The 19,498-nt window shown below is 38.4% G+C and overlaps 1 protein-coding gene across 1 annotated transcript; it reads right to left on the reverse strand.

Moving 5' to 3' along the window:
* Positions 1-10,137: 10,137 nt before the first annotated feature.
* Positions 10,138-10,890, reverse strand: LOC104087953 (uncharacterized). The gene is made up of 2 exons (XM_009592549.1): positions 10,318-10,890; positions 10,138-10,245 (listed from the first exon to the last, which is right to left on the reverse strand). Exons 1-2 carry the CDS (start codon positions 10,888-10,890, stop codon positions 10,138-10,140), a joined length of 681 nt encoding a protein of 226 aa, XP_009590844.1.
* Positions 10,891-19,498: the final 8,608 nt, after the last annotated feature.

A 19,498-nucleotide genomic window follows, 5' to 3' on the forward strand; every position in this document is an offset into this window, starting at 1 on the left:
GAGCAACTTGGATGGTGCCACAAGAGTCAAATATGTTCCTGAATGGTGAGCTCATGACCCCTGTTGATTTCCTTTCTCTAGGGATCAATTCAGGTGTGTCATGATCAACAACAACTATACGATCTTCCTACATAGTAGCAATATTTTTCTACACTCCTAAACAATCACCATATATAATATTTTGATCGAAATACTTTTGGGTGATTGCAGTTATTTGAGCCTCAGCATCACTAGTCCACCCATTGTCCTCACCAACTTCCTCACAACTATATTTACCAACAACTTGTACAGAATCCTCCACCAAACCCCCCATATTAGCAGTATTTTTCTTAACTTCTATAATATTAAGTACACTATAACCATCTACATCATTTTTGTCACAACACTTCTGGGTAATTTCAGTGATTCCAGGCTCGGCATCCTCAATCATGGCTTCGTCATCACCAACTCCTCACTACTTTTACCAGCTTCTATAGAATCCTTCACCACACCTTCCATAACATCAACAGTTTGCTCTAGACTTACCTCAGTGCCAACTTTTTTCTTTACAGCTTCCTCACTACCAATATTTTTCTCCATAACTTTCTCTCTACCAAAATTATTCTCTGCAACTTCCATATCGCCAAAATAATCATTATGAATATCACCAGCATCATGATGGCCATGACTATCATGATGGTCATCATCTTTTCTATTACCCTGTTTAGAAAAAATATACAAAAAGTTGTAAAGCTTATAATAACAGGAAAAAATAACAAATAAGCATAGTCATGAGAATACATTTGAAGCGCCGCGTTCACCTAAAGCTTTAAAAACTTTTTCAAATGAGAAAATCATTAACTGCTCCAAAGACGAAACCTTGTCTTTTACCTATAAAAGAAAAAGTGAAACCGAATATAAATTAAGTCAGAACTGCTCAAAGCCAAAATAGAACTGACCTTGTTGATTTCACTTCTCAGAAGTTTCAGCTCATTCTCTCTTGAAGTCAAGTTACGGGGCTGTGGATCCGCATTCTCACTATTTATAGGTTGTGATTCCATCTTATTTTTGGGGTACTTCTTAGCATTTTTTAGGTCGAGTGTTGAAATCATCAACATCATCTCTTGGATTAACTCCAGCTACGACTCTAGATTCGATATACATCTCATTTTCATCTTCATACACCGGGACAAAATCATGCAATTCAAGCCTTGTTTGTTCAACATTTGTTGGGGCAATGTTACCAAACACCAACTACAAATAAAAAAAAAACTTAGCAATCATGAAATTTAAAAAAAATAATAAAAGATAACCAATATATTACTTGTAGAAACTACACATCATACAGTTAATTGATATTATGTATATTAAAGGTATAAAATATGTATCAGAACTGTATAATTTATGTATCAGAAATGTATAATTTATGTTTCAGAAGTATATAATTTATGTATCAGAAGTAAATTCATATGTATTTCTACAAAATGTTATAAACTAAACAAAAATATTTTTTACCTGCTCCCGACTTAAAAGAAAAAATTCTTTCCTCAACCTCTTGAAGGTCACCTTCTTCTTTACAGTCCAGTTTAGTATGCGTGGCACAAGATCTCCAATCCGGTAAGCGATGTTTTTGCGAGTATATGGGCATCATTCATAAAACCAATACTGGAATGCCAAAGGCAAACAACCATATCAGTACATCTCTCTCCTACTACGAACCCTATCTTTCATTGACTCCAACGTAGCTTTGAAACCCACATTTCCCCAAGGCAAAGTCTCAAAATCACCAGATTCAACCAACAGAAAATCATTCTTTGTTATGAAATCATCATTCGTAATAGAAAATAGAAAACTGTGAATGAAATACAATACTGTAATTTTTAATGCGTCCTCATCAGATTTCTACATCTTTTTTAAGAAACAATCAGTTAACAATTTCTTAGACACTTTCGACATGCTTGGAAAGTACAATTCCATCAACCGACTCGACTGGACAGATTTATAATCCTTATTGGGATCACCATTATACTTTAAAACTGTGATAATACAAAACTCAGCAAGTCCAAAGCGCAACTTGGTGCTATTCACTTTAATCCATAACTCATCATCTTTAGGTGACACCATTTTCCCTAAGCAATAGTGAATAGATAAGTTGATTTTGTATAAAAAATTCAGGAAAATCCACAAAATAACCAAAACATGTTCTTCTAAACATCTCAATCTGCTGATCATCCAAAGTATCTTTTAAATTTTCACTTTACTGCAGTTTGTATGCACACTGATACGAGTACTATAATGATCACCCAAAGGAACATAGTAATCCCAAAGCTGCAGACAATACAAAAATATAAATATATATAAGCTTCATAACAATTACAAATATGCACTTTACAAAATTAAGTAACACTATGTGGATAAATGATAAACTTTATATACAAATTGCACATTACTTATTGACTTGATACAAATTGTATACATTATTAAAAAAATAATATATTTTATATACAAATCTGGAATATAACTGCTATATTGGATAAATTTTCTATATACTAAAATAAACTAAGCGCACACAAGTCAGATTTTAGAAAATACCTTCAAATCAGATGAGCTAGAACATTTTTGATCAACGTAAACTTTTCTCTTTTTTGATGGAACATCATCCCTATCCCTTTTAGCCTTCCTTTTAGAACCTTTACCCTTATCCTTCACAACATCCTTTCCTACCATTTTAATCTTTCTTTTTGAACTTGTGCCTTTTTCAACAACTACACGCTGAGCAGTTTGTGACCTCGTTACTCTATCGCTGGCAGTCCCGCTCAGTGAACAAGTCCTTCTATCAACAGGGGTACTTTGCATTCCTTCAATAGCGGTATTTTGTATTGCTTCAACAGATTTAGGGGTTGCATGCCCCAAATTGCACCCAAATTCTGGTAAATCTTCAAAATCGTCATCATCATTCCTACTGAAACTAGGGTTATATTTCACTAATTTACCAGCTAATTTTATAGAATTTGGAAATGCCCTAAACTTTCTATTTTTCTTCAAAGACTTCTTTTCCTCCATTATAGACTCGATTATGAACAAAAATCGAAAAACATATTGAAATTTTGACTTACATTGAGAGTAAGACTTAAAATGGTGAAGTTGTGTTAAAGAGAACCGAGTACAAAGAAGGGAACCAAGTACAATAGAAAAAAACGTGAGTGATTTAAAAGTGTGGGTGAGTCAGTGTATTATGGATTGGGCTATGAAATATAATATGTTTGGGCCGGAGGGACATTTCGGGTCCGTATTATGGATTGTGCTATGAAATATAATATGTTTGGGCCGGAGGGACATTTCGGGTCCATAGAGGAAATTATGGGCTATTAAAATTTTGAAGGGCTATACAGGGTAGTTTTCTCTTATTCATTAAGACGTAATTTGGAATTGAAAGGTTTGAGCTTTTGGACGATGTTATGGGCCTGAAACCAAAATCGATGCCCTCTGCTCGGGCTATCATTTAAATTTTGTCCATATTTTTAAAAATTATGCAAATATAGCCCCTGGAAAATTACTCTTTCGGACAACGTTATTTGCTCAAATATTGCTCAACCTTGCACACAAAATATTAGATTATTGGCCAACATTTGCTATAACATATAAAATTTCAAACTGCGGTCTAATGTTTCTCATAATATTTTGAGTTTGCTCAAACGGGGTCTTTAGACTTGGTCTAAAAGATCCATAACTAAGTTATGATAACTTACGAGAGAAATGAAAAAAAAAATGATCATGTAATAGACAAATTCTGAATGATTGCACATGGGTTTCTATAGTTTTGGGCTGGAAAGCTGAACCACTGACTATCAATTTTGCCTTAATACCGTATTCTATCTTTTTTAAAATTGGGGTTGTTCGCAACAAATTTTCATCGTACGGAAAATAAACTGTAACAAAAATAATATGAAGAAAAAGAGATTTTATTGATAAATATTTGTGAGTACAATTCTATATTATCCCTTGATTCTTATCTATGAAATTCTCCGTGATTCGAGGGCTTGAAAAGCGTCTTTCTCGGTTGATCTCCGGGAAGAACTCCGTTGATCACTCCTTTGTTGAAGAACTATGCACTTGATGATTGATCTCTCTGTTTGCGGATGCCTTCACCAATTGCGGAATGCTCTTCGCCAACTCTCTGAATCTCCCCTGAGAGTTATGTAACCCTCTATTTATAGTTGTTGGACAATCCAACTACATATGAACTCTCTTACTTGATTTGATTGGCTCCGGTGAGTCATCAAACTTATCACATAAGCTATGTCATAAGCTTGCTTGTGATTGGTCAAGACATGTCATTTTAGACACTTGGAAACTCTTAATTGGTCTAGATTGCCACATCATTTTAACACATGGCGTCACCTTATTGGCCTGGAGTTTGACTGGATATGCCATGTCACTTGACACATGGCATGAGTTTGGGCTTTAAGATGAAATGGACCTTGGGTTTAAAAATATTAAAATAGACTTATTTAATTTATAAAGTCCAAATTAATTATTCGCCCCAAAGTAATTTAGAATTTAATCCAAATTTTGTATGGACTAAATTCAATAATTTTTACTTGTCTACAGATGCCTCCTACTTCAAGCCTTGTCGCAATGTAGACTTGTCGAGTCTTGATGACGAGGTTTGAAGTACCGGTGAATAACACAATCCTTTGAATCCACATCTAATATTTTCTTGAGACTTATTTCAAAGTGTGGTTTGAAGAGATTGACTCTTAATTTCTTGTAATACTAAATAGATAAATATCCAAAGTCAATATTATATTCTTCCAATCCGATTTGTCTTACCTGCTTCCAAGCCCAAAATTAATGCACGTTGAGACGCATTCAAGAATTGTGATAATTTTGATTCCTTAAAGAAATAAAATTTTATCACTTTAAGAAACTTACAGCTCATGCACTTCTAATTAGAGTGGGAACACCGCCCTTAAGCATCTATAAATAGACAGGAATTGGGCCCTCAAAATACATGAGAAGAACAAGATCACCACGAGCTAGGGGAAGAAAATCACAGTCTTCGAAATCTCTAGTCAAGTATCTATTTTTTTTTTTGCATAATATATGGTCTTTCTTTGCTTCTTTTTATTTCCTATTCTTGCCTTAATTTTTGCAACGTACTACTATGCTTTTTTTCTTCTTATAGATTTCTACTACAAAATAATAGTGAGTTACTCAGGTATGGATGAGCCATCCTTAACCGCATTGGTTACACAGAGGAGTCGTGCCGCAAGCCCAATGATTACAGAGAAGAGTCATGCCGCAAACATATTGATTACACGGAGGGGCCATGTGATTTAGAATAGCAGGCCTCACGGACATATGCCCGATCATGATAAGCTTGATATTACCGCTAACTTAATTTTTTAATGACGACAAAGTATTCACAGGCAACACCGCAGTAGGGATGTACGACGCTAGGGAGGCCCCTAAACTCAATAGAGATTAACCAGAGCACCAAAGAGCTTCGTGCACTAAGCATCGTAGGCTCCTGATGTCTATCATGCCGAATCAAAGCTGTAACGATCCAACTTGTCATTTTAAGAATCTATGCCTCATTTAGCTACTTAAAGTCTCGAGCAACCTCGTAATATGTATTATGACTTGTGTGTGCGGTCGTTTGATTTTCTGAAGATTCAAATTTTAAATTGAAAGAACAATTCTCATTTTTGAAGCTTAAATGAAAAGAGTTGATCGGAGTTTGACTTTTGAGCAAACGACTCCGGAATGAAATTTTGATAATTTCAATAGGTCCATGATGATTTCGTACTTGGGCGTATGTTCAGGTCGAGTATCTGGTGGCCCGGAAGTATTTCGGCGCCTATTATTGAAGGTTGGCATTTTTAAAGTTTAAGAATTTTCTAAGTTTGGGTTGAAGTGGATTTTGATGTTATCGATATCCGTTTAGGATTTCGAGTCTGGGAATAGCTCCGCATAGTGATTCTGTTCTTAGGGAAGCATCCGGATGTGGATTTGGAAGTTTGTAGGTCATTCCGGGGTCATTTGGCAAAAGTTGGAAATTTGAAGGTTTTTGGGAAGTTTAACCGAGAGTGAACTTTTTGATATCACAGTCAGATTCCGATTTCAGAAGTGGGAGTAGGTCCGTAATGTCAATTATGATTTGTGTGCAAAATTCTAGATCAATCGGATTTGATTGGTTAGGTTTCGGCGTCGAATGTAGAAGTTTGAATTTCTAAAGTTCATAAAGCTTGAATTGGGGTGCAATTCGTGATTTTGATATTGTTTGATGTGATTTAAGGCCTCGAGCAGGTTCGTGTTATGTATTGGGACTGGTTGATTAGTGTTGCCATTATTGTTATTTATTTTCCTATTATTTTTGTATACTATATTACACATATTATTAGACTAGTGAGTGTCTTGACTGTACCTCGTCACTACTCCACTGAGGTTAGTCTTGATACTTACTGGGTACCGACTGTGGTGTACTCATACTACACTTCTGCATATTTTTTTGCAGAGCCATGTGTTGGAGATATCGGATTCGGACAGAGTTAAAGTGTGATCGCAAGGATTCAAGGTAGAGCTGCTTGGTCGTCGCAGTCCCTTGGAGTCTTTCTATTTTATTGTATTGTTAATTATTATTCTAAGAGTATTGAGTATTCGATCCTTGAGATCATTCCATATATTCAGTTAGAGTTCGTGACTCGGTATTACCAGTTTTGGGAGGTATTTATATTTATTTCCGCTTTTGGTTTCGATTATCTATTTAAAAAACAAAATTGGCTTGAATTGTAATTATAATCGGCTTACTTAGTCTTAGAGACTAAGTGCAATCACGATACTTGTGGTGGGATTTTGGGTCATGACAGAAGCATTGTGCTATTGGCATCGTATCCGCAGAAGCAGAAACATCGTGATATGGCACCGATATCCATTAACCGAGCTGATCGTCGTGCTACTCGCATCGTATCCGCAAAAACGTCATGTTGTTGGCACTGAAGGATCCAAAATCTTTTCTTATTTTTGTAGGTTTTCAAGAGAGTGCAGCGGCAACTTGGTACATCCCTTCTTGCGGCTCGACGAGAGACATTTAGAGTAGTCCTAAGCGAGATTGATCGGCGAGACATATCCCCACTTTGCAACCTGTGAGTGAGAACATAGTTCATCTCAGCCTTGCGGCTTGGCAAGAAAAAAGTTTGGAGCTGGAGCGACCGTATTCCATCCTTGGTAGGTGATTACTTGGCGCACCTTTGTAGAAATATTCATTCCTTGATGTAGGAGTGATGAAACCTCAAGCCGCTTACTTTCGAAGACTAAAAACATAAAAGGTTGCATCCTATATAAAATTCACGGATAAATTCCTTGAGAATTAGCCAGAGTCGACTTTTGAAGCTGATATACATGTCTGATATCTTGATTTTACAACATTGTATGCTGTCATTAGAACGTACATATCTCAAGCTAGGAAGTTCCAAATAATAAGCTGTCTGTGCTATTGGAAAGAATACTGAGAGATAAGAAAATCCTCAAAATATCGTAGAAGTATTCCTTCCAAATTGGCCACAGAAATTTCTTGAAATTGATTTGGATGTCTGCCATACTCATTTTTTCGGCTTTGCGCACTCTCGTCGAAGAATTCATATCTCGAGCTAGGAATCTTCAAATTGCGATCCATTTATGCCATTAAAAAGTAAACTCAGAGACCTGTAACATATATTAATTTCATGGCATAACTCCTTTTAAGCTGGAAACAGAAAATTCTCAAATTCGACCTAGCTGCAGTAAACTCTCAGATTCGTGTAGTTCCCGGCGAACAGTTCGTATCTTGAGATAGGAGCCTCCAAATCGCAAACCGTTTGTGTTGTTTGAAACTAGACATCCAAATCTACAACATATAAAATGTTAGGAGCAAAATATCTTCCATATAGACTGCAGTAGTTTTCTAAAGTTGATCCTGTCGTCCGTTGAGCTAGCTTTCCATCTCTATGCTCTCTGAGTTGTCTGGTGAATGTTGTTATTTTCTTGAATTTGACTCTATAGTCTTGCATATAGTAACTTTAGCTATCATGCTTTACAAATCTTATCTCTTCATTTACTTTTTTTGCAGACTTGCAAAGGAGCTCAAAGGGTCCAGATATCAGACTGAGGTGTAATGCAAGATGCAGAGCCACCCCTTCACCAACTATTGTACTTGATTTGTTGATAGTCTTGAAGTCCATCAATGGCGGCTCCTATGGTGATTGAAGATTTTTTTTCAAGAGAGATGACTTCTCATATATGGGAGCTTCAACCAACACTTGCACAAGAGAAGCAAACTATCATGCTCGAGGCATAACAACAAGAGACGTGGTCAAGAGGTCATCACAACTACTGACGGCGAGAGACGTACATTGAGAATGTCGTATTAAATGTGGAGACGTCATACAGACTTGGAAAAATATTTAAGACGCATCAATAACAAAGTCTAGTTGACGATCATTTTCATTACTTAGGCTTTTGTATAGGATAATGTCTAATCCCTTTCGCCTCCACATTTTTGGTTGTATCACCTTTGTAACATTAAAGCAATAAAATATATTTTACACTTCAAAGCCAATCGTCTTCTTTTTCATATTTATATATGCCTCTCTACTTGAAAGAGTTAATGTGATGATCCCAAAAGCCAAACCTTTTTTTTTAAACTCATGCGACTGAACTTAGAATGAGACTTTAAGCTGCCTACGTACCTCGGTGAAAAGGATCAAGTCATAACGTAGTTCAGAGGGATGAGTTGTTTTTTTGATTTTTTTTATGTCCTAATTTTTTGCCTAGACCACCTCTCGCTAGGTTTTCAACCTAGCGGACTTTGTTTTTTCTCGGTCATACACAATTTAGACTCATGCGGGCCAGGAGTGTAGCAATGTACAGTTTAGGCTCATGCATCAAGGAGAGTCATGACTTGTAGTTTAGGCTCGTACGTCGAGGAGCGTCATGACTTGTAGTTTAGGCTCGTAGGTGACTTTCATGGGAAGTACTGCTTCAGAAATTTCCCGTTGATCGGACCAACTCTGAGACCATCCTTATCAATAATTTTGTATGCGCCACTTGAATATGCTTCCTTCACAACATATGGACCATCCCATTTTGAGGTAAACTTGTCGCATATGCGTTTGTTGAGGATTATGGGTCGTCGAATAGCTAGGACTAAGTCTCCCACTTGGAATGATTGTGGTCGCATTTTCTTGTTGAAGGCTCTAGCTAATCGAGCTTGATAGCACTCTAATTTTTGTTGTGCTTCCAATCTTTTCTCAGCCAATGCCTCTAACTCTTCTAGGCGAAGTTGAGCATTCTCTTCGGAAATGAGTCCTTCTTGGATTGCGATTCGCAATGATAGAATTTGTTGCTCCAACGGAAGGACTGCTTCTACATTGTACACCAAAGAGTAAGGAGTTGTTTGTGCAGCAGTTCTGAAGGTTGTCCGGTATGCCCACAAAGATTCACCAATTTTCTCATGTCAGTCTCTCATGTTCTTTGCAACAACTTTCTTTAAAAGGTTACCAAGTGTCTTGTTAAAAGCTTCGACAAGGCCATTGGCGGGTGCATTATATATTGAAGACTTATGTTGCTCCAAACCAAATTTCTCGCATAGACTCCTCACGAGCTTGTTTTCAAATGGCGTTCTATTATCCGTGATTATGTATCTTGGTATGCAGTACCTAAAATTTATGTTCGACTTGATAAAATCGGCAACCGTTTCCTTTTTTACTTCCTTGAGTGAACAACTTCAGCCCATCTAGAGAAGTAGATTGTGTCAGCCAATATGTACATCTGTCCCTTTGATGACTTTGGAAGCGGTCCAACAACGTCAAGTCCCCATGCATCAAAAGGCCATGAAGCTACAGTTGGATGAAGAGGCTCTGGAGGTTGGTGGATATAGTTAGCGTGGAATTGACACACTTGACATCTTTTGGTATGTTCCATGCAATCCTTCACCATTGTCGGCCAGTAGTAGCCCATCCTTTTGATGCAAAAATGGAGCTTAGAACCAGATTGATGTGCTCCACATGAGCCAGAATGTGCTTCCTCCATCGCTTGGTGGGCTTCTTCTTTGTCAAGACATCGCAAGAATAGTCCTTCAAAAGAGCGGCGAAATAATGTCCCCTTATAGAAGATGAATCATGGTGCCCTTCGCTTGATGTCTGTTCTTTGTCGTGGATCCTCAGGTAACTTTCCATGTTCAAGGTACTCTATCAATGGTTGCCTCCAATCCTCTTCTTCAATCATCTGAATGGACGTATGATGACTTTCGTTGATTTGAAGATCAAGAAGTACAGGAATGACCTATCGATGACACACATGTATCTTTGTTGACTCATTCTCTCCAAGTGCCATCGTCGTGCCCAAGTTAGCCAAAGCATCAGCCATGCTATTTTCTTCTCTTGGGACGTGGTTTAAGAGCAATTGGTCAAATCTTTCGAGTAAACAAGAAGCATATTGGTGGTATGGCAAAAGATCTTCCTTCTTTATATCGTAAATCCCCAACTGTAGAATCTTCATGTCTAATGCCATTTCAAGACCGATGATCAAAGCTTGGTACTCTGCAACATTGTTGGAGCATGTTTCACCTAAAACAAAGGAGAATGGCAAGACTGGTCTTTCTGGAGAGATCAACACAACACTTGCCCCTGCACCGTTCCGACATGCGGATCCATCAAAGAATATTGTCCATCGTGGCGATTCTTCAACGAACAAAATATCTTCATCTGGAAACTCATCAGAAAGCTCCCATTCCACCGGAAGAGGGTGATCAGCTAGAAAATCGATGAGTGCTTGTCCTTTCACAGCCTTTTGAGGTGTGTATATGATCTCATATTGGTTAAAAAATATGGACCATCTTGTTAGGCATCCAAAAAGAACAGGTCGAGTCATCACGAACTTCACAGGATCTAATCGAGAGATGAGTTTGATGGTGTATGCTTCAAAATAATGCCTTAGTTTCTTTATTGCATAAAGTAACGCTAAGCATATTTTCTCAACAGGCGTGTAGTTCAACTCAGCTCCTATCAGAGTTCGACTGAGGTAGTACAAGGCTTGTTCTTTTCCTTCATCATTCTCTTGAGCAAGTAGTGCCCCAAGTGAGCGTTCTTGTGCCGCAATAGAGATATTGACTTTTGTATTGATTTGGCTCAAGGCACTCAGCCCATTTCTATTCCACCATACCGTATGGACCCGCCGGAGTTGAAAGAATTGAAGGAGAAGTTACAAGACTTGCTTGATCAGGGATTCATTAGACCTAGTGTCTCGCCCTGGGGTGCACCAGTGTTGTTTGTGAAGAATAAAGATGGTTCAATACGGATGTGTATAGATTATTGATAGTTGAATAAGGCTACTATCAAGAACAAGTATCCGTTGCCAAGAATTGATGACTTATTCGATCAGCTTCAGGGTGCCAAGGTATTTTCGAAGATTGACTTAAGGTTTGGCTATCATCAGCTGAAGATTAGGGCATCTGATATCCCTAAGACATTTCGGACTCGGTATGGGCATTATGAATTTTTAGTGATGTCATTTGGGCTAACAAATGCCCCCAGCAACATTTATGGATTTGATGAATCGGGTGTTCAAGCCCTATCTGGATTCTTTTGTGGTTGTATTCATTGATGACATCTTGATTTACTCCAGCAGACGAGGGGAGCATGAGCAACATCTTCGAATTGTGCTTCAGACTTTGAGGGATAATCAATTATATGCCAAATTTTCAAAATGTGAGTTTTGGTTAGACTCAGTTGGCTTTGTGCGCATGTTGTATCGCTAGAAGACATAAAAGTGGACCCTAAGAAGATTGAGGCAGTTCAGAACTAGCCTAGACCTACTTCAGCTACAGAGATTCAGAGTTTTCTCGGTCTGGAGGTTATTATCGCTGGTTCGTGAAAGGGTTTTCATCTATAGCAAACCCATTGACCAGACTAACCCAGAAGGGTGCTCCATTCAGATGGTCAGACGAGTCTGAGTTGAGCTTTCAGAAACGCAAGACTGCTTTGACTACGGTGCCAGTGTTGGTGTTGCCCATAGGTTCAGGATCCTACACGGTGTATTGTGATGCATCTCGTATTGGACTCGGTGCAGTATTGATGCAAGATGGAAGGGTGATTGAATATGCATCGCGGCAGTTAAAAGTTCACGAGAAGAATTATCCTGTTCATGACTTAGAATTGACAGCCATTGTTCATGCACTGAAGATTTGGAGGCACTACCTTTACGGCATGTCATGTGAAGTATTCACAAATCATCATAGTCTATAGTATCTATTCAAACAAAAAGATCTCAATTTGAGGCAGAGAAGATGGTTGGAGCTATTAAAAGACTATGATATCACCATTTTGTATCATCCGGGAAAGGCTAATGTGGTGGCCGATGCTTTGATAGAAAGGCTATGAGTATGGGCAGCCTTGCGTATATTCCAGTTGGTTAGAGACCGCTAGATGCAGATGTTCATACTTTGGCCAATCAGTTTGTGAGGTTAGATCTTTCGAAGCCCAGTCGGGTTCTAGCTTACACAATCGCTCGATCTTCTTTATATGAGCGCATCAGAGAGCGACAGTATGATGATCCTCATTTGCTTGTCCTTAAGGACACGGTGCGGCACGGTGGTGCCAAGCAAGATGCTGTAGGAGATGATGGAGTTCTGCGGATGCACGGTCGTATTTGTGTTCCTAATGTGGATGGGCTTTGTGAATTAATTCTTGAAGAGTCCCACAGTTCCCGATATTTTATTCATCCGGGTGCCGCCAAAATGTATCAAGATTTGTGGCAACATTATTGGTGGAGAAGAATGAAAAAGGATATAGTTGCATATGTAGCTCAGTGTTTGAATTGTCAGCAAGTTAAGTACGAGCATCAAAGACCTGGTGGTTTGCTTTAGAAGTTAGAAATTCCTAAGTGGAAGTGGGAGCGTATTACTATGGATTTTGTTGTTGGACTCCCACGAACTTAGAAGAAGTTCGATGCAGTATGGGTCATTGTGGACATGTTGACCAGGTCAGCACACTTCATTCCAGTGGCAATTACCTATTCTTTAGAGTGGTTAGCTAAAATTTACATTCGTGAGATTGTCTGCCTTCACGGTGTGCCCGTGTCTATTATTTCAGATCAAGGTACGCAGTTCACCTCGCACTTCTGGAGGGCTGTATAACATGAGTTAGGCACGCGGGTTGAGTTGAGTACAACATTTTATCCACATACAGACGAACAATCAGAGCGCACTATTCAGATATTGGAAGATATGTTTCGCGCATGTATTATAGATTTTGGAGGTTCTTGGGATCAGTTCTTGCCACTTGCAGAGTTTGCCTATAATAACAGCTACCAGTCGAGCATTCAGGTGGCTCCATATGAAGCATTATATGGGAGGCGATGTCTTTCGCCAGTTGGCTGGTTTGAACCGGGAGAGGCTCGGTTGTTGGGTACTGATTTGGTACAGGATGTCTTGGATAAGGTCAAGGTTATCCAGGATCGACTTCGCACAGCTCAGTCTAGGCAAAAGAGTTATGCCGACCGTAAGGTTCATGATGTTGCATTCATGACTGGAGAAAGAGTATTGCTCCCGGTTTCACCTATGAAAGGTGTAATGAGATTCGGAAAGAAGGGAAAGTTAAGCCCTAGGTATATCTGACCTTTTGAAATTCTTGAAAGGGTGGGTGAAGTAGCCTACAAGCTTGCACTACCACCTAGTTTATCAGCAGTTCATCCGGTGTTCCATGTATCTATGCTCCGAAAATATCATGGTGATCCGTCCCATGTATTAGATTTCATCTCAGTCCAATTGGATAAAGATTTGACTTATGAGGAGGAGCCGGTAGCTATCCTAGCTCGGCAGGTCCGACAGTTCAGGTCTAAAAGTTATTCATCAGTTTGGGTACAACGGAGAGGTCAGCCAATTGAGGCAGCTACCTGGGAGTGCGGTCCAGACATGCGGAGTAGATATCCTCACCTTTTCACAAGCTCAGGTATTTTTCTAACTCCGTTCGAGGACGAACGTTTGTTTTAGAGGTGGAGAATGTGATGACCCAATACGTCATCTTTAATTTTAAATATTTATTTCTATGTTCTGAGACCTTGAAAAGCACTATTCAGCATTCCTCGACATGCATGCGCAGTCCGTAAATTTTTTCGAAAAGTTTTTATATGAAACTTTGATTAAAATATGAAATAGAGCTTTAAAACTCAACTGAGTTGAGTTCGGTCATTATTTTGAGCCAACAAACCCAGATCAGTATTTTGATAGTTCCGGTAGGTCCGTATCGTGATTTTGGACTTGGGCGTATGCCCGCAATCGAATTCGAAGGTCCCTAGCTCAAATTATCGGCATTTAACGGAAACTAGAAATTTAAAGGTTTAAGTCATAATTGGTTTTTGTTGATACCGGGTCCCGATTTAGATTCCGAGAGTTCGATCAGTTTTGTAACAATATTTATGACTTATGTATAAAATTTAAAGTTATTCCGAGGTACGTAGGCACGTTTTTCATTAGTTTTTGAAAAGAAAAAAAAAAGTTTGATTTTATAAAGCTTGAATTTTTAAAGTTTGATCGGAGATTTTAATTTTGAGCAAACGAACTCGGAATGGATTTTTGATGATTCCAATAGCTTCGTATGGTGATTTTGGACTTAGGCGCATGTTCGAATTTGGATTTGGAAGTCCGTAGGACAATTCAACGCATTTTGACGAAAGTTGGAAAATAGAACAATTTTGGAAAGTTTGACCGGGGATTGACTTTATTGATATCGGGGTCGGAATTCGATTCTGGAAATTGGAATAGCTCCATTATGTCATTTGTAACTTGCATGCATAATTTGAGTTCATTCTGAATTGATTTGGCATGTTTCGGCGCGAGTTATAGAATTGAAAATTTCATAAACTCACAAGTTTGAATCGACGCGCGATTTGTAGTTTTGCCGTTGTTATGTATGATTTGAGACCTCGAGTAGGTTCATAATATGTTTTGAGACTTGTTGGTAGGTTCGGACGGGGTTCCGAGGGGCTCGGGTGAGTTTCAGAGTGGTTTTGAACCATTTTTAGGTCATTGTTAACTGCTGATTTTTGACACTAGTGTGCGAAATTTCTGATGCGCAGAGCTGACTTTAGAAGCTTATATCTTGCAATTTATAAGGAATCTGAAAATTATCAAAACATAAAAGTTGTAGCCCTTTGATTTTAATTTCCATAAAGATAAACCATGCATCAGTTGGACATTTATACAGAAAGTTATAATCGATTGACTGAAGGCTGGAAATGCAGCTTTTGTTTGCCTTGCAGTGTGCATCGCCAAATATTTTAGATACACAGGGCTAATTTTGGAAGCTTATATCTCGCAATCTATAAGGAATTTGAAATTTATCAAAACATGAAAGTTGTAACCCTTTGATTCTAATTTTCAGAAAGATAAACCATTCTTCATTTGGACATTTGTAGAGAAAGTTATGATTGATTGACTAAAGGTTGGTACCACAATTTTTGGCTTGAAAATTTTGAGACAAGTCGCATCTCACAGTTGCGACTTGCCTGGACAGAATATATATGTCCGGAGTCCGACATTTTTGTTCTTTTTTTTAGAGTTTTAGACCTCGATTTTGGGCGATTTCATAGGCATTTTTCATGAGTTTGAGTTGGTAAGTATTCTTTATCCGAAATTAGTTATATTTCATGATTCCTTACTCATTTACATTATGAATCCGTGAATTTATGGAAGAAAAATCAGATTTTTATAAAATCTTCCAAAAACGAAAATTTAAGATTTGAAAGCCAATCTGATGTCGGAATTCGATAATTTTTGTATGGTTTAACTCATATCGAAACGGGTGTTCGGATTTCGTGAGTTTTTCGGGATTCGAGACGTGGGTCCCAGTGTTAGTTTTTGAAATGAATTTCGGATTTTAATCCGAAAAATTAGTATTAATTCCTATGATTCATGTTGAGAATATTGAATTGTTTGTGACTAGATTTGAAGCTTTCAGACATCAATTCGCGAGGCAAAGGTTTATTGAAATCTTGAATTTGGTTGCGAAGCAAGATAAGTGTCGTGGTTAACCTTGACTTGGGGGAATAGAACCCTTGAATTATTGTTACGTGAATTTCATGTGTAACGACGTATAGGCGAGGTGACGAGTGCCTATACGTCGTCAAATTGATTGTTTGCACATTTATCTAGAAATCATAAATTATTTTAAATCATGAATTAATTATTATGTTATTTATTTCTCTCATATTCCTTGCTCAATATTATGCCTTGAATCCATGCTATATTTGCTACATGCTTATTTGATTTATGTGACTTAATTGTTACTTGACATTTAGCATACTAAATATTAAATTGCCTATTTCCTCCTTAATTTCCACAATTAATTGCTACTTGTCATTACTTGTTTCTAAATAAATCATAATTATTATATGTTTGTTGTCTTACAATTTCATATTAATTGTTGCATTTATTGGAATAATTTCTTTTATAAGAATTGGTAAATTATATTATTGAGGAGCGGGTTGCACGCCGCAATAGAAATACAACAACAACAACCCAGTATAATCCCACTAGTGGGGTCTGGGAAGGGTAGTGTGTATGCAGACCTTACCCCTACCATGAGATAGAGAGGCTGTTTCCAATAGACCATCGACATCCTTCCCTCCAAGAGCTTCCCACCTTGCTCTTGGAGTGACTCGAACTCACAACCTCTTGGTTGGAAGTAGAGGTTGCTTATCATCAGAGCAATCCCTCTTGTCTATATATTGGAGGAGCGGGTTGCACGCCGCAACAGAATTGATTGAAAATGAATATATTGGAGGAGCGGGTTGCACACCGCAACAGAATTGATTGAAAAGATATATTGAGGATAGGGTTGTACGCCACAACGGAATTAAATGGAAATGAATATATTGTGGGATTGGGTTGCACGCAGCAACAAAAATTGAATATGAATATATTGTGGGATCGGGTTGCACGCCCAACGAAAAGTGATTTAAGTAATAATTAGTTATGACTGCCGAGTTGGCTAGATTGTTGATATGATTTACCAGATTAATTTCTATTCATGTTCTCCTATATTGTTGTTATTATTATTATTATTGCGTATAGGTTAATGTAAGTGACATGCCTTAACCTCATTACTACTTCGTCAAGGTTAGGCTCGGTACTATCTCAGTACACAGGGTCAGTTGTACTCATACTACACTCTGCACTCTTGTGCAGATACCGAAGTTGGTCCCAGCGGCGTACAGTAGATTTGCTCGGATTCAGCTATCCACAGGAGACTTGAGGTATAGTTGCACGGCGTTCGCAGTTCTGAAGTCCCCATCTACTTTATTTTAGCCGTGTATTTCTGTCAGACAGTTTATTTTCATTCACACCCTTATTTGTATTATTCTAGTAGTTCGTGCACTTGTTACACCAGTTCTGGGATGGTATTTAGACATCGCTATTATTATGGTTTACTAATTAAATTAAATGATTTTAAAAAATGGTTAAAATTATTCTAACATTGGCTTGCCTAGCAAGTGAAATGTTAGGCGCCATCATGGTCCCGAAGGTGGGAATTTCGGGTCGTGACACTTTCACGGAAGTTGCTTTCACTGCCATAGATTCTTTGGTTTGGTTCTTTGATGAAACATTTTTCTTGAACTCCTTCTAATCAGCAAATGGAGATGCCTTTCCATGGCTTGCGATGCTTAACTCCATGTCGTGAGATCGCGTTGCAAGTTCTTCAAAAGTTCGCAGTTTGATCTCTTATAGGATGTACAAAAGGCCCCAGTGCATCCCTTGAATGCACATCTCTATAGCAGATATTTCTGAAAGGCAATCCTTGCAGTCCAAACTTAACGCCCTCCAACGATTGATGTAATCCACCACGGGCTCGTCCTTCCTTTGCTTGGTGCCTGTCAACTCTATCATGCTTACAGTTCTTTGAATACTGTAAAAACGATTGAGGAATTCCTTCTCAAATTGTTCCCAGTTATTAATGGACTCGGGCTCTAGGTCAATATACCAGTCAAATGCGTTCCCCTTTAAAGAATGAACAAATTATTTTACCAAAAGGTCACCATGCATCCCAGCATTGCTACAAGTCTCGACAAAGTGGACAATATGTTGCCTTGGGTTTCCTTTGCCATCAAATTTATGCAACTTTGGTAGTTGATAATTGAGTGGCATGGTTAGACAATCAATCGTCTTAGTATAAAGCTTAGAGTAGTACAATGAACTTTGTGATGGTCTGCCATATTGAGCTCTGATGGTGTTTGTTATTATGTCTTGCAATTGTTGGAGAGATAACGCCGCAACCGAAGTGGATTGCTTTTCCTTCTCAATACTGAGCTTGGCAAGTGATTCCTCAACAACCGTTTTTTGCGAGGTGAAGTCAGGTGAACGAGAAGGGCCATGGCTCGACTCTCCAGGTGCATAGGCCTCCAATTTGTTCATGAGTTGAGCGATTTGAAGGTCTTTGTCATCAACACACTTCTTTAATACTTCTATAGTCTGTTCCATCATGACAAACTTTTCGTCCACTTTAGTTGCGTTAGTCATCAAGGCGTTGACTTTTGTTAAAACTGGAGAATCCACTAAATCCTCAAATTCACCAAGGTTTGGGGTTGTCTGAGAAAGTTCGTCAAATAGTGAGAATAGGGTATTGCCGCCCAGAGATTGTGGTTGCGGACGTCATATGAGATCTGCTCTTCTTTGCCATCTCCAAGGAGGCGAAGTATTCGGATCCATCCAAGCCACTAGCATTGAACTTGTTTCGAGTGATTGGGCCAACATGACTGAGCTCAGCGGATGCGGCAGCGAAATCATCTTTGCATGAAACATCATCGCACTTGCGGAAGGTCATTGCAATAGTAGATATGAAGTTTGCAGTTTTCAACTTGCAAGAGGAAGAGATGAAGGGCAGAATTGGTCCCACTAGGCATGCCAGAATTTGGTCGCAACAAATTTTTGTCGTACGAAAAATAAACTGCAACAAAAATAATATGAAAAAAAAGAGATTTTATTGATAAATATTTGTGAGTACAATTCTATATTATCCCTTGATTCTCCTCTATGAAATTCTCCGTGATTCGAAGGCTTGAGAAACGTCTTTCTCGAATGTAGGACGATGCAGATCTCCTTGTGATGTATTTAATTGCCAAGAACGTCGAGCAACACTTTGTTGTTTCGGGTTGATCTCCGGGAAGTACTCCGTTGACCACTCCTTTGTTGAAGAACTATGCATTTGATGATTGATATGCCTTCACCAATTGCGGAATGCTTTTCGCCAACTCTCTGAATCTCTCATGAGAGTTATATAACCCCTCTATTTATAGTTGTAGAAGATGGACAATCCAACTACATATGAACTCTCTTGCTTGATTCTGATTGACTCTTGTGAGTCATCAAACTTATCACATAAGCTATGTCATAAGCTTGCTTGTGATTGGCCAAGATATGTCATTTTAGACACTTGGCAAATCTTGATTGGTCTAGATTGCCACATCATTTTAACACGTGGCGTCA

This window comes from Nicotiana tomentosiformis, chromosome 2 (assembly GCF_000390325.3).
Source record: "Nicotiana tomentosiformis chromosome 2, ASM39032v3, whole genome shotgun sequence".
In the NCBI taxonomy this organism is placed as follows: domain Eukaryota; kingdom Viridiplantae; phylum Streptophyta; class Magnoliopsida; order Solanales; family Solanaceae; genus Nicotiana; species Nicotiana tomentosiformis.